The sequence below is a fragment of the Metarhizium brunneum genome, chromosome 2 (assembly GCF_013426205.1).
Source record: "Metarhizium brunneum chromosome 2, complete sequence".
Taxonomy (NCBI): domain Eukaryota; kingdom Fungi; phylum Ascomycota; class Sordariomycetes; order Hypocreales; family Clavicipitaceae; genus Metarhizium; species Metarhizium brunneum.
Window position 1 is genome coordinate 117,178 of NC_089423.1, and position 16,008 is coordinate 133,185.

Consider the following 16,008-nt stretch of genomic DNA (forward strand, 5'->3'; position numbering starts at 1 on the left):
TATGTATTTATGCGTTTAGTTTTACCTCTGATTTTAGCAGCCTGTGCCTTGCAGTTATACTTGACGAGGGGTTTAAGTTTCTAGTATACCGGCAATAATATCCAGCCACGGATAAGACCCACTTGACCTCGTGGACCTACTTGACGATTAGGCAAAAAAGAAGGCGATAATCTGGCCCGTGGTTCAAGTTGGGCGCTGCCGCAGGAGCTAAGCCCTGGATTTCCTATTAGGTCTAAAGCGTATATGATTCTGTTCTATGTGTCCTATTTGTTAATTGTTTCGAGATAATTTTACGGCCACCTCTATACCAGACTTTGGAAAGAAGCTAGTCAAAGATGCGACACAGCCGGAACCGGCCACAAAGAGGCCATGTTTCGTTACCGCTAACCGGACGTTGATTCCAGCCTTCTATCCAAGAGTAACGAAAGCTATGAGAAATCTGGGCAAATTACCAGACTGTCGAGCAATACATAGATATTTTGTGCCACGGTTAATACCCGCATGTTGCTATAGCAAGAGTAAAGCCTAAACCAAAGACATTACATCTCCGACATCTTATTTTCGGCATTAAAGAGATCAAACCGAACAAATCTACGGACAACAAGGCTAATTATTGTACTTTTACAACAACAGAATGGACAGGCGTATCGGCGCCCAGAACAAGCACCGAGGTACCAATTAGCTCAGCATTTGTACTACCAGACCAGACGTTTATCCTATTTATACCTTCAAGCCGTTGACATGTAACCCCTCAATTCTAATCCGCTATTCAACTCCGCACGCACTTGGAAAACCCCGTCAAACCATGCCCATTCCTATCAGAGTAGCGACTTGTCACGTGTCGTCTATTTTCCTATCAGCCAAAAAGACCACCCAAAAGGCCATTGGACTGATTGAACAGGCGGCGGCACAGAGAGCCAACCTCGTCGTCTTCCCGGAGACATTCATCCCTGCATTTCCTGTATGGAGTGCCATTCGCCCACCAACTGCCAACCATGACCTTTTTAAGCGCATGGCAACAGAGTCAATATATGCCGATGGAGAGGAGATTCAGGATATACGCGCAGCTGCAAAGGAGTTCAACATGATGGTTAGCCTTGGCTTTTCAGAAAAGGTTGGCTTCAGTAGTGCCACACTATTCAATTCCAATCTCTTCATCAGCGGCCAGGGTGAAGTTCTTATTCATCATCGGAAGTTGGTACCGACTTTTTTTGAGAAGCTCACCTGGGCCCCCGGCGATGGCCATGGTTTGCGAGTTGCCGAAACGCCGTTTGGAAAAATTGGCAACCTGATCTGTGGCGAGAACACCAACCCGCTCGCCAGATATGCCCTCATGGCCCAGGGTGAACAAATTCACATATCGACTTGGCCGGCGATATGGCCAACCCGGCTTGAGGATGCGACGGGTCCAACTGCATCACGCGGCGCAAACTATGACAATGTTGCAGCCAATCGAACTCGTGCTGCTGGCCACTGTTTTGAAGCCAAATGTTTTGGTGTCCTCTGCTGTGGCGTGCTGGGACAGGATTCGATTGAGGAAATTTCCGGCGGCTCCGCGCATTTGAGGCGCGTGTTGGAGGACTCCCAGCGCGGCGCTACCATGTTTCTGGATCCTACGGGAGCGCAGTTGACAGGCTTTACTGTCAGCAATGAGACACAGACCCAAACGCCTACTCCCTTTTTGCAAGATGTTGAGGGAATCTTGTACGCGGATATAAACGTGGAGGACTGCGTTGAAGGAAAACAGTACCACGACGTCGTGGGCGGCTACCAACGACTGGATGTATTTGACTTCAAGGTCAACAGGACACGCCGGTGTCCAGCTACGTTTGTGAGCCAAGATGATGCAAAGACGGTTCAAGATTAGGAGGGAAACACTAAGAATACAAGGTTCGGGGTTGGATGAAGAGTATTTTATTGCGCGTGTATTTAGTCTGCTTTACCTGTCTTCCGAAATGAAAACGTCAAATTATAGAATAATACACCCGTCTTGTTTATTGGAACTGCTTTGGCATTGGACAGCATGAGTAGCAGCTACTTTAAACACGTCTTGTACCCCCTCGCCGCTCAACGCTGAGCACTCGATGTAACCGACAGCTTTTAGCAGTTTTCGTATCTTCCTGATCTATTGGTGGGATCTGTTAGCAAAGGCTACATGTATACACAATCCACGTCAAGTCCTGTGTGGCAATAATCACAGCGTTACGCTCTTCGATCAAAGATGCTCAAGTTACCTTTTTCGGGGTTGTAAATGTACTCGTTTGCTCCAAGTTAGTGGTCATATTAGACCTATATTGCTGGTTCTGCAGATCCTTCTTGCAACCGACTAAAATGATGGGAACATTGGGGCAATATTGAGAGACTTCGCGATGCCACTAAGTACAAAAAGAGTAGTTGGCAGTTGTTGATTATGTGTTCGTAATACATGAATAGAATTACCTTTTTCTCGATATTGGAAAGAGAAACAGAGTTATTGAGAGCAAAGCAGACCAAAATGATATCGGCATTGGGGTATGAATGGATACGGAAGCGGTCATAATCTTCTTGACCTGCTGTGTCCCATAGAGCTAGCTCGACGGAGGTGTTATCAACTTGAACTTGTTGAACATAACTCTCGAATACGGTAGGTATATATGCCTTGGACAAAATTAGTACATTAGGGGATTGGTAAAAGCCGTCACAGTTTTCAGAACGTAAACGTCATGTAGCCAAGATCAAATGCTGGGCTATCCGAAAGGCACCGGGATACTTGCTCAATTAATGACAGTAGTCTTACCTCGGGAAATATACCTTTGCAGAAGACACTGCATTTATCTTAGTATAGATAACGGGTTGGATGTAAAAGTAAAGAGGCCCGTATGCCATGATGGGGTATAGTAGAATTTTGCCAAAGAAAGAAAAACTCACGTCAACAGGCAGGTCTTCCCACAACCACCATCACCAACGATAACAAGCTTTCGATAAGCCCTCTTGCTTTCCTTCATTCAGAAAATTGGGAGGTAGAAACACGGCCTCGATTCCGTGGGCAGCGGAGCGATGTGTAACGGGCATTGTGCTAGACCCCGCGTCTGGTTGAACTAGATGCCCAGTGTTGCTTAATAATGGCGCAAATATAAAGTTGAGGGGAGATTCCTGATTGGGCTTAGTCTGAATATTAAAATCGTTTTTGCTTGAGCCGCTGAACCTCATGAGAACTGAGCTAGAAACCTTGGTCTCTCCGGCACATGGGACGGACACGACTAGTTCCATTGTAAATTCCGAATGTCGCCTCAACCCAGCATCATGGATGGACTACCCAGCCCGAGATTCCCCAAATACGCATTCCCAGTCCCGCCCATTATTTTACCATCGCAATTCGGCCTCACGTCAATCGAGTTAGTCCCTGAATGCACAGTCTTAGAAAGCACTCCAGCCCACTTGCTGCAGCGGTATACGACGACCAACTCGCCGTTCTGTACGATTATTACCACCCTCCACCAGGTAAAATAGGGCGCATTGTCTACAAACCTATCCAAGAAGCCCTTTACCGACCGCGGTTATCGACATTCAAAGCCGCGTTGCGATATCTGCACAAAGCCAGCAGTGATCGATGCTATTGTGCCTCTTCTGATACTCCATTCACATGGTGCTTTATGGGCTTTATTGTTGGCCTTGGTCATAGCTTGGAGCTAAATCTTGAGTACCGCATGTTTGGCATCCCGGCAAGAGAATAAAGACTTTGCTAAAGGCTTTAGTGGCGTGTATTTATCGAAGACAAGTGGATGTATTGCTCCTGGGACATCCCCCCTACCCAAGACGCCACGAAGGGAATACGAGTGAGCTTGATAGTATAGACTTCGAACGCTACCGTGCACTATACTCGGAGACACTTGTTTGCAACTTATACACGGCGTTTCGAGATATGGCTCGTCTTGCTGGGGTTGCAGACTCGATATAAGAATCACGTTGGTATGTTTCCGCGGCTACATTTTACGCTAAAACTTTTACGCCACTGGCGCTGTTTGAGTTCTCTTCGTGCATGTTAGAAGCTTACTGAAGACTGAATAAAAATCGTCGACTCAAGCCGCAAAGCCCCTTTTTGACCAGCTCAACGCATGACGCGCTTCTATACCTGTACCCGAGCCAGCCAAGGCCAGTCTCTACACCATGAGGCCTGGCACCTATGTATATCCAACTACCACCTACTTTGCCCATCTCAAATTAGTAGTGTATGTGTGGCCTGCACTTCCAGACCTGAGTTGTGGCCTCCGGGCCGATGAATGTCTCGTCGTGCTGACAAGGGACACGGCGTCTCGTGTCCAATTTTCTTGTGGCTCTTCTGGTGCAGGCGCCCAGCTCGGAAAACGCCATGAAAGCCATAAAAGTGCTTCAACACTGGTGCCGAGTAAGTCGAGAGCAGGGCAAAGTGTCACCCGTGTTGACGTTGGCCATACCGCTAGGCTCTCGGAGGCTTTTTGCCTTCCCCGACACGTCAAGAATAACACGTCTTGCAGTGGGCATGCTGGAAATGATGGGTTTGTTTTGCGTTCTCTGTGCAATGCTCATTGATGACGTCGTGGTTGGGCGAAATTGAAGCTTATTTAAGGCATAAGGGGGATTTCGATTTCGCCTGTGTGACGTGTTCCTCGCCCATATATTGTCGCCACTTCTGCTCCCACCCTGGGCTAATGGGCGGCGGTAGACGCTGCACAGAGTAATCTATTGTCGGTTCCGGTTCCGGCTCCGGTTCTGGTTCTGGTTCCGGGGTCACCGGCGTCTCGGCCGGCGCAGACACGGGTTGTCCATGCTCGTCTGTCACCAATTTATCCACCCTGTCAACTTCTTCCATCTCATAATATCCAAGAATTTTGCGGCCGGCCTTTGCAAACCCTGCCCGCACCTGTACTAGGCATGAAATGGCACTAAGTGCGCGTGTGTTATCAATGTCTTTTGCTTGTGGAACTACCACCATGGGTCCAATGTCTCTGTTCATTTTCGATCGGGAATCGGCTAGGGCAAGCTTGGAGAAGCTAGACGGCAGGATACTCGCGAGTTCAAAGTCCACTACAGTAATGCGGCCCTCATCATCGAGTATGAAGTTGCCTAGCCAAATGTCCGAGTAACAAAATACCATGGGTTCTTGCGCAAGATTCTTGACGCGATGTTTTTGTCTTGTCAGGGAGAGAAACTAAGGCGTGGAGAATTGTCAGAATGATGACATGATGCGAGTATTACCTCAAGGCATCACGTACCGCATTAAAGTGTTGTTCTAATTCAGTTACATTTCTGTAATGTAGTGAGGCCACGTTGTCGTAAAAGAGCACGTTGCATATGGTCTCTCCGTTGACAGCGACGGGACGCGAGTTCTGGGGCACCGGGATGCGATGCAACTCTGACAAAGCCAGCGCTACTTGTTTGTATATGTCATCCTTGGTCGCATCATCAGTTGCCTCTTTCAAGCGTTGAGCCGCAGTCTTGCCTGGAATATACTCCATCACAACATATGATCGACGTTGAGGCCACGCATCGGGGTCACCTGTATGGACAGTCACCTGGCAGCCATAATAGACCGCCGGTGCCTTGACTGGGGAGTTGAGCTCGCCAAGTCCATCATGAGCCATTTTCTGTGCGGCCAGCTCGTTCCATATGATGGACGAACAATACTTGATCCAGAAAACAGGAGAATCCGCATCTGGGTAGGGCATGCCGACGGTATAACCAAGGGGGTGAGATTTGGTGCAGAGCCGCACCAGTTCGGCTGGTGACGGCAGCGGGATTGTGACATGCAAGGGCAGCGCTGAGCCGTGCCACTCCCTTGTCATACGGACTGGGCTCGACATGCTGAATGTATCGCGTATTGTAGGCGTGATTAAGGTGCTGCTGTCCGATGAATGAAAAAGGAGGCGAGCTGCAGGGCCAAGTGGAATCAAATCGGAGAGACAATGGTCAACATGGCACGTGACGGCTGCCGTCGACGTCTTTGTCGGCACATGCATCTACACCCACGGAACGGAAATTGCTGTTTGTTGGTTTCAAAGCTTCTTTGTTGGTCCAGTCAGTACATTCAGGTATAAAGATCCAAGAAATATGAATGGCCTTGTCGGACGGGCCCTGAAAAGGCGCTTCGTCAAACGGCTCAAGTTTGGACTCGCGTGGACATCTTTGCACCATGTCCCCATGGCGATTGTCCTCTTTGCTCCTCACCCAACGGTTCATAGTCTGCACAGCCTTGCATTGTTTCATTCTTAGAATCTTTCAGTCATGTCGAGGAGTATTAAAGTGTCTGGTGCTGCCAAGAACTGCTACTTCCTCTCCTACACACCTGATGTACATGCTCACCTTCCCTTCTTTCCCGTTACCCTCTCAATGGACTCCCAAACCGGTGATCGAATATCTTTTAACCTGTCGGAGGACCGAAATGCTTTGCCTCAATCATTGCTGCAGACCGTGTGCTCTAAATTGTATGTTGAGCTCTTGAAGACAACAACGCCAGAACAAGGCCAACATGGCGAAGAAGGCATCGCCGAAAAGAAGCAGGCTGCCAACCATGCAGTGTTTAAGATCATCTTCGCGGATAAATGTGGGACCTATGAGGGTATGCGACTAGAGGTATATGTCAACTTTAAGTACCAGAGCGAGGGAGAGTCTATAGATGGCCGACAAGTCATCTTTCAATATGGCGGCTTTATAGCCAGCCCTTCCCTCAGTTCTAATCCCTCGAGCAAATCACTTTGGACTTGCAGTCTACCTATTCACCCTGGGAAGTTGGCGATGTTCTTAGGCTGCTATTCTACCATGCAGCGTCCGAGTTCCAGTTTGTCTGCATTGATAATAAGTATTTTGGGTGTCGCGATTGGATGTAAGTATTTTACTAATCTATCATGATACCTAATATTATATTTTTATGTAATATAGTATATAAATTTACTTTATTATTAACGTATCCTAGTACTCAGGTCATTTGTTTAATGCGCAGGGGTGGCTTTATCCAATCTACCGACATTAGCGAGGTTCTCGCTGGCCCGGACTTGTCAGTCAGAAGCATCTATGAAGCCCTTGGTTTTCGATTGGACTATCGGGGGCGCATCTGGGCTTCTCCCATCGATAAAGGCCGATTTCCTTGGAGGCACTATCAGTCACCTTTAATGCCATATCATGGCTCTCAGAAAGCACTTGAACTAGCCGAGTTATGGGCTCCGTCATCCTTGCACGTGCCACACAGTCAAAACCTGGACAAAGACATCGGACAATAAACGTATCACGAGAGCTCAGAGTCAGACTTTGGCGAGGGCTGCCTCAAGCCTCTAGCGCTCACCGACTTCTTACATTTATAGAGACGTCTGACCCCTCTCGGCCTCTTAGAAAACCAAGGACCTTTTGTTCCCTAAAGTTGTTTATTAAATTGAGCTTGAACCTCGCGTTCCAAGCCGGGCTACTTTGACCGTGTTACAGCACATCCTCGAAAACTGAACATGGTCTTTGGTTTCTCAAAGGAGGATTTGGTATTATGGGCGAGTTTTTTTTTTTTTGCGGCTCGCGACCGCCGTGGGAGCTACCAGATTGTTTGTGCCCAGGCCTGCTTTGTGTTTTCATGTCCTGTTTTATGCTTTCATGTCTTGTTTCGTATTTTTACGTCTTGTTTCTTATTCTTTCAAGTTAACTATGCGCAATTCTGTTAGTTTTCTTCATGGTCCCATTCTTGTGATTCGCCGCATGCCGCCTGCAGAATCTCCTCTAGATCTGGGCCTGGCTGACACGAAAGCAAGTTTGTCAATACTCGTTTGCTTTCATTTCGGGCCGGGTACATTACCATTAGGACGAGTCTACTGTCTCCTGTATAGGGAGTGATATGTTTTAGACCGCCGCTTCAACCGCAAGCACCGGCGAACCTGGTGGTGGTTCAGCTGTGGGTATTTATTAACGGAATATACCCGTTGGCAACTAAGTGGCTGGGGCTATTTCTCTTCCACTTAGAGGGGGTATAAACGGTTGCTGTCTGATTAGAGCGCGTTCTTATTTTTGACGGTATTGGCACCGCCTTCCTTGCCGCAGCCGTCCATGATGGACCAATTGAGCCATCACAGTGTTGTGAGAGGAGGCGGGTCGTCTTAGCGTTGCCCTAACTGGCTGTTCGGCCTTTCAGTGCCGTCCCTTCGGTAATAGTTCTTAGACTAAGATGCCGACACAAAACTCGGGAGAACTCTGGGCCATACGAATGGGACCAAAGACTCGGTACATAGACCATTCTGTTTAGGGTAACAGACCCCAGTTTCATCGATACCCCGTCGACTCGTCGGCTGTTGATGTTACAGCTTCGTTTCGAATTTGGGGCCGCCCGAAGAAATGTACACGAGTGTGTGTGGAAAGTTTGTCATTAAAACAAGGTAATACATGCTTTACTAACCTAGTAGCCCAACTTGAGTACTGCATTACGGTGGGGGACAAAAAGCATTCAACCAGGTCCGGTAGCTGAGGATATATCCATATGCTGGCTGCCCAAATAGCACAACCCATATGATAGTATATTAGTGTGCACTTCTTGGTAAGCAAACCTATCACTATAGACGGTGTATTGCATATTACATATATATAACGCTGGAAAAGACTCCATGTCTCTATCTGCTGGCATGGGTGCCCCGGCTTGTTATCCCTTGTCCATGCCCTGAGTCAGGTGAACCCAAACCAGAGAACCGTGATATGCTGAAGCAAAAAAATCTCCCGGGCGTGATTCGAACACGCGACATTCTGATTCAACTGATGAGACAATTACAGTCAGACGCCATAAACCAACTAGACTACCCGGAGATGGACCAACTTGTGTATCTGGAGGTGAGATATTGTATCATATGTTCGACGACCTGCCTTTGCACCCTATATTCGTTGTGCTTAAACCTTTCTACACTTTCACAATCATCGAAAGGTCCATAAGTCGTACCTATATCTGGATATTAGTCGCTACGCTTTTTCTTTGAACTCAGACATTCGAAGACTAGGTTGATCTTGCCGATATTGGCCGTTTTCTCGGTGAACAGCTTGCAGGATGAATGCGGAAGCGAGTCTACGTCTACGTCAACCACCAGAAAGATTTTTCTGTGCTAGGAAACACGAAATGTTCTACTCGCAGCAGAAAACCCCGAAGCAAAGTGTCAACACCAGCCCCTGATGTCTTTCTTCTTTGCCGATTGACTAATGTGCACATGGGCCGAAGGTACTAAATCGACGAGTTTTAGCAAGCAGCCTTATTCTTTTAGATCGTACAAACTATATTTGGTGGGTAAGAATAATCATGCATCTGGAATTCTTGAGACTGGGCCAACGCAGCCGAGAAACCGCCCCGCGCTTAAGAAGAGCATCTGGCTGTAGCCCTGGAGAAAATAGCAAAGGAAATGCCACTGTAAATAGTTAATATTCCAACAAGTATGCTTTATCAGGCTCGTATTGCAAAAATGAATTATTAAAGCAGTCACGATCTGACTTGAAAAAAAGCCATGGGCAGTGCTGGTTACGAACGACATCGCCGTGATAGCTCAGCACAGAAATTTGAACACGTGAGAAGACAAGCTGTCAAATGTGTGAAAAACGGTACTCCTGAGGAATGTTGTACTTTCCAAGTCTCGAACCGAGCATTGGCACCGGCCATATTGTTGGTATCATCGTGGCCCGGAAGATCCCAAAAAGGGTCAAGAATGAATCTTTGATAGAGAGCTACGCAGAGAACTGTGATGGAACAATCTAGTCAGGATATAATCCAACATGATACTTGGATACAAGCCTAATTAGGTGCGTTGGCAACGTGGCCGAGATTCGGAACTCGTCTGTGTGACATGTCCTCCAGCACGAATAACTAGATGTTGCCCTTTATGCCAGGCTTATTTCCCTCCGTCACTGCATCACGAAGAAATTAACGGCCCCTCGCCCAAAAAATTATGCCGGCGTCGCTTGCGGCGTAAAGGATATCGTCTTCCAGCAAAAGGCATAAGAGCCCGTATTCACAAAGAATGGCAGTCTGGTCGAGTTGACTACCCCAATGCCATTATCCGGCGTAGCCTTGGTCCCTGACCTGCTTTCCGCCACAACGAAACGCTCGACATCTGGCGGTACAGCTCCTAATATACAACACCAAGAGCATAATTCCCTGGCTATTCATATATAAATCCGTATACAAAGTTTGAGTTTATTCTCTCTTAAGAAGGGATGTAAATAGACTATTCGCGTCCAAAAGATATTCATGTTAACACGTGGTACGCTACCGGGCCTCGTATCCCCGTGACGTGTGTGTGAGATAGTGTCAACACTATACATTCTAGTAGTTTGTCTAATCTAGAGGGTGTATCACATTATTATTTCGGGCTGGTGATAAATAACGGCAACCTAGAAGGGCTGCCTCTAGTGTCCTTTATCGGTCGTGCACGGTAGCTGGTTCAACCCTTGACCATGCTCATCATTAAATATTGCACTTGCTTTCAAGTAGTATGCCAGTGTTTATAGTTGCAGAGTGCGGTGTTAGTAGAGGCTACCACCGTCTACTAGAATCGTGAAATAGACTAGGTCTATGGGCACCCTAGGGACGCGATATATGCACATGCAGCGTTGCGTCCGTCACAACTCAAGCTTAGTGTTCCTAGCTAGTCATTGCTTGGCGCCATTCAAAGCACGGCTCTCAAGTGCTGGTTTATGACTCGATGTCGATGTCATGAGTACATATAGTCCACTCGCAGTCAACAGGGAGGACAAGGATCCTTGTTCGGGTTTTCGCATATTCCGGGTTCCCTCATTCCATTTCAACGGAGCCAATCACTTTTCGACATTCGCCCGTGGCCCCTTTTTCTAATATCCACTTTCAGTCCAGTGGCCTCCATCTTCACTCCGCTGTCTTCAGACATAGCGGGCGACAGTATCCCAATATATGACCAGGTTGTCCCATGGACTTGTAGGTCGACCTGCAAATGACTCAAAAAACATTCGGTCCTTAGCATCAGCGTAACGGGACAACGAGAGAGGGCGTTTCGTCCGCTATGGAGCATATCCCCGACGTCCAAGCCGACCACGGCGCGCCCAACACATTTCCTCTTACAGCACAGCAAGTTGAAGATACAATACGAGACTTCATCGATTCAATAAACAAAGCCGCCGTTTGTGATTTGGCATCGAGGCATAATGGCGGAAGATGTTGCAGAATAGTCGATCAGCGGAATGGAAGCTTCAACATCTGTTTCTTTCTTCTCTTTGATGCCCATGTCACATGGGTGGTAAGAATACCAATCGAGCCAGTGACCCGTAATGCCTGGGCCAAGGTCGTGAGTGAAGTGACAACCATCCGGTAAGCTTCATCGATTTGCGTATAGACGCATGGATGGTAAATAACTAGCCTTTACAGGTATATTAAACACAATACGACGATTCCTATTCCCGAAATATACGCATATGGAAAAGATACAACACTAGTGAAAGCAGCTTCAACTCCATTTATACTGATGGAATTTATACAAGGTCAACAACTTCACACAAGAACCGTCTTCCATGCCGCAGAACACCAACGGCGGAACTTGTATATTGGTCTTATTGACACCTTGGCACAATTACGCAAGCTTGAGTTCTCGGCTACGGGTTCGCTAATGCCTAACCCGGACAATCCAGATGACGAGTCAAATCCTGTTCTGGGCCCCTTCCTTTCCATGACTGTTAATAAATTAGAGCGGAAACTAGAACGGCCAGTATTAACTGAAATCTTCACGTCTGTAAACCGCTTCATGGACCTTCATTATCATATATTATCGCAGACATTTCAACTGCCCGTTGAAGAGCTCGACCGCAGGCAGGCAAAAATGGAGCTATTTGCCCTGGAAAGTGTATCAAAGGAGATCCCAAAACACATCAAATTACAAGAACCTGAGCGCCCATATATATTAGCCCACCCGGATTTAAGATGTGGCAATATCATGGTTAACGATGACTTCCATATTCTTGGCATCATTGACTGGGAGTTTACGAGCACAATTCCCCAGCAGATTTACATTCCACCACCATGGATCACCGGCCATGACCCTGATACCCTTCTTATGGTAACTGGTGTGCCGCGAGAGCAAATTTGGCTAGAATTTCGCAGAGTCCTGGAGGATTTGCACAAGACATCAAGCGGTTGGACGCAGTTGTGTCAAGATTGGGGATTGTTGCACCACGACGAGACACAAAGTAAGGATTTTATTCTGGAACTGTCACCGATAGTTCAAATACTACGTCACCCTTCTAGCCTGATGGATGTGTACTACTCTTCCATTTTTCTACGGCTATTTGGGTCCGAAACGTGTAGGGATGCCGTGGTCAACGAGTTTTTTGAACAGAGTGAGAATCAGGCCATTGCAGAGCAAATTGAGCTTCAAATTCAGAAGTCCGAGCGATACACCGAATACTTGCGCAACAACGATTTACTCATTCCGGATGAACGGTCTCAGCAGATCCAGGAATTCCTGAAAAGGGCAAAGGCTTTGTTACAGGCTGGAGAAACACGTCACGGCAAGGAGATTGAGGAATAGCCTGAGAAGCCCATTTTAATAGCCATAGCCTTACATGTGTAAGTCTTTGCCTCTAATTCCCGCTCCCACTCCTGCAACTCAGCCAACTTATTCCACAACCTGCCAATAAGCGCCTCCTTTTCAACCAGATTTCGCAGGAAGTATGGTGGAAGACAGACTGTTTCTGCCTGACGCAACCACAGGATTCACAGCATTACGTCCATGTCCTTTCTCAACTCGATGCAGTCAGGTTAAGAATTAGGTAATACTGAAAACGGACAATGAGACGGCGTACGTAAGCAGTGTCTAGCGATGATGAGAGATAGGTTGCCAAGAAGCTTAACAATTTGACGCCTCCGGAGGCTAGAGGCCATGGTATGAACCTCGCCTAGTACTTGCAAGTTATTAGGACGAGTGCCAGAGGTCTGATGGCTAGATCGGGAAGATATCCACGACCATAGTGCTCAAAAATACTGTCAGCATTTGCCACTGCAACCGGATACTCGATAGGCGCAGAAGAGTGACATGCCATTCCGTAGGCTATGCTGTAACTAGCGAAACGAAAGCCAAATTTGGCCGTATGATGACCATGACCTGTGTGGTGTCTGCTGGCCGTCACGACAGCAAGAGCTTGTCTTTTGCGGCAATCGCAGCTCGGCTGCTATAGATTCGACGTTGAATACCTGGAAATGTAGTAGTCTATACATCTCGGTTGGTGAGTATATCCTGCCACAGATAATAGGTAGGCAAGCTTATCGAGAGATCTTCCTTGGATGAGCAGCCATTCGATTAACTCTCCCATTTCCTGGAATTGCCTCCATTTTCACTGGCACAGACTGTATTTTCACCAGTCAAGCCCAAGCAGGGCTTTGCATCATGCTGAATATTTACACGGTACTCGGGTGGGTGAAAAGGAACGACAAGTTTGCCGAGTCTGTTCGTACCGTTCCAAGCACCGTCATGCCTTTACATAGCCCAGGCCTGTTCGTTAGCAACTCTACAACTGTCCTGCAGTGGTGCGTTTGGTGGCACTTCCGGGATAGCCAGGTATAGCATAGCGAGCAGGTTAGAGAGATCAAATACATTTATAGTTGATACTCTTTAATAAAAATAGAGAGGTCTATTGTTATGTACGTAGCATAGAAGTCACTGTGTAGGACCTCTGCAAGGGCCCAAATTCTTTATTGCTCTAATGGATTGGACAAAGAGTGTTTCGAGAGGCCAGGCTTAAACTACGGTTACCTAAATCAGAGCATTCTAGTAATATTTTATACGCTTGTAAAGAAGCTTTGTTCAAAACATGACTACAAGAATTTGCCTAGCATACGGTGACTATTTACTAATCATAATATATATGCAGGATTTCCACAGCCGTAGCCAGCTATTACAAGGCCCATGAATGCTCTTTGGTGTTTCCTCATAAGCTGGGCCGCCACTATCTCCCTGACAAGCATCTTTACCGCCCTCTTTTGAACTTGCGCAGAACATACTCTGTATCGGAAGCGGGAAAGCACTATCTTCATATGCCTTTGCGCATGCCTCTCGAGTCACCACTTGAAGGTGTACTTTACGCATATGCCTTGTCGGAACACCGCCTTGCCTTGACACGCCCCTAAACTAAATATTAGAATTCGATACAAAGACAAAGGGGAAGAAGACTGTTTCTCTGGTTAAACATACCAACCAGGTATAATTATTTCCGGCAGAAAGATGTAAGGATAATCGTGCTCGCTTGTCAACTCAGCATAGCGGATAGTCAAATTATTCTCGGGAATTGGAGTAGATAGTTTCCAGACAGAAATGTCATCATGTCTATTGAGAAAGTTGCAATAAGAGTGGTTGTGAATCGATAACACGTCCACTAGAATACCGCCTGATAGCCTATCCTGTAGTATAGTATTAGAAATTTCTTTTAATATTACTTGAATATTGTTACACGGAAATGGCCCAACAGATTGTGAAGCCCAACAAAGGGGCTTCGCCGATACAGGGCTTGTTGGTTACACAGCTAGAACACGTGCCCACGCGTTCCTTTTATGTATATAAGGCGGTCACCCTTCTCTTCCTTTCTCGTAGCAACTCAAGACCTTAGAGACCCTTCGAGATTATTATTGAATTGAGCTCCTTTTTGCTCCAAGCCTTCATACTGAACCCTTGTCACAAATATAAAACCTTATAAGTGATCCTGCCCGGACTTTGTATTTTGTCTCGTTGCTTTCAGAACAATGAGCAGCTGTGACAATTGTATCCGGGCTTATTATCGCGCCATCGCAAACGTTTGGTCTTTTTCACAGCTGCCTTTTCTTCTTATTGCGATAGTACTGGGTAGTTCATTGGCTTCAGTTAGTTCTCCGCCAAGTATAGGCACTGCAATAGTAGTCGGAAGTGCTAATAGAATGAGCACAGGTCTGAGAGCCATCTTGACAATTATTCTGGCAGCGAGAAGGAAGATTCTATAATACTTGTCAAGGGAACAGCTGTGCCCAAGGTTTCCGTCAGGTCATGTGTTTAGTTTGTGTAATCTCGAGGTTCTTTGTCGGCGATGCTCCTTTGTAAGGCTTTATTATTGGGTCCTTACCGTGTAATATCTGCATGTCTTGAAGATATTGGGACTAGCTAAGCTGTGACTCTTCGCCAAGGCCCTTGACTCAAAGCTGTGTGTAGCTTTATTTAACACTCGTCGCGGAAAGAGTGACCATCGTTGTCCGCAAACACGGATGTACCCTGCAGGATGGTAACAAGCGGGATAGCCGCCGGTTGCATGTAATGGCTGGCGGCAATTATGTCTGGTACGATTCGCAGCCACGTATGATTGCGAGTCGCTGTGCAATTTCATCAATTAGCCGGGTCCCCCGATTGACTGGACGTTGAGCCCAGAGATTAGGCTGATTCTTGCATCTTGCTCGTATTAGTGCTATTCGTACTTGGCATTTACCAACCTACCCAGGTATGTAGCTGAGTTCAGCGAGAATTGCTCGGCGGGCGCCCTACTGCTTCATGTGCTGTTTACTTAAATATGTATACCAGTATATTTGTATATTTTAAAATATATTATCATATAATACCTTATAAAAAGGTATCAAGTAAAGCGTAAGCGCACCTAGTAAAAAAAGTAAGCCCGCCGAGCAATTCACAGTCCAGCTATCTAAAGCTTTCACTACGGAAATCGCTCTGTACGGAGACATGCTATGAATGGGACGCGGAAATCAGGTATAAGGTGGGTTCGGTCGGTTTATCGTACCTCGACGAGGTACTCTTGGCGATCGGAAGTTTCTTCTAGCAGAATACTTCTGCCAACAGCGTGCCTTGGGTGCGATATCCCACGGTTAGACTGAGCTTCAGCCAAGACGTAAAAACTCAAATCATGGCCAAGATCCGGTCTGAGCTCAGTCCTCGGCATGTTCCAGCGGTAGCGGAGGAGTGTGGTGCTGGAATCCTAAGACTAGTGTCCAGAGACAAGTCACTGATGTCCAGAGCCAAATGACTGATGTTCAGGGCCAACTCACTGCACCAGCAT

General features: G+C 46.9%; 4 protein-coding genes and 1 non-coding gene across 5 annotated transcripts; 4 read left to right on the plus strand and 1 right to left on the minus strand.

Moving 5' to 3' along the window:
- Positions 1 to 805: 805 nt before the first annotated feature.
- NRL1 (Nitrilase) lies at positions 806 to 1,867 on the plus strand (the record flags this gene model as incomplete). Its single annotated transcript, XM_014684251.1, has 1 exon — positions 806 to 1,867. The coding sequence occupies one exon, from the start codon at positions 806 to 808 to the stop codon at positions 1,865 to 1,867; it is 1,062 nt and encodes a 353-aa protein (XP_014539737.1).
- Positions 1,868 to 4,576: 2,709 nt separating this feature from the next.
- On the minus strand, positions 4,577 to 5,819 carry G6M90_00g030250 (uncharacterized protein; the record flags this gene model as incomplete). The annotated part of the gene is made up of 2 exons (XM_014684252.1): positions 4,577 to 5,167; positions 5,232 to 5,819. 2 exons carry the CDS (start codon positions 5,817 to 5,819, stop codon positions 4,577 to 4,579), a joined length of 1,179 nt encoding a protein of 392 aa, XP_014539738.1.
- A 421-nt stretch (positions 5,820 to 6,240) lies between these two features.
- On the plus strand, positions 6,241 to 7,232 carry G6M90_00g030260 (uncharacterized protein; the record flags this gene model as incomplete). The annotated part of the gene is made up of 2 exons (XM_066130055.1): positions 6,241 to 6,588; positions 6,936 to 7,232. The coding sequence occupies 2 exons, from the start codon at positions 6,241 to 6,243 to the stop codon at positions 7,230 to 7,232; spliced, it is 645 nt and encodes a 214-aa protein (XP_065986588.1).
- Positions 7,233 to 8,693: 1,461 nt separating this feature from the next.
- On the plus strand, positions 8,694 to 8,784 carry G6M90_tRNA00000055. Its single transcript has one exon. It is a non-coding gene; the product is annotated as a tRNA-Tyr (tRNA).
- A 2,210-nt stretch (positions 8,785 to 10,994) lies between these two features.
- Positions 10,995 to 12,512, plus strand: G6M90_00g030270 (uncharacterized protein; the record flags this gene model as incomplete). The annotated part of the gene is made up of 2 exons (XM_014684253.1): positions 10,995 to 11,299; positions 11,357 to 12,512. The coding sequence occupies 2 exons, from the start codon at positions 10,995 to 10,997 to the stop codon at positions 12,510 to 12,512; spliced, it is 1,461 nt and encodes a 486-aa protein (XP_014539739.1).
- Between the last annotated feature and the right edge of the window lie 3,496 nt (positions 12,513 to 16,008).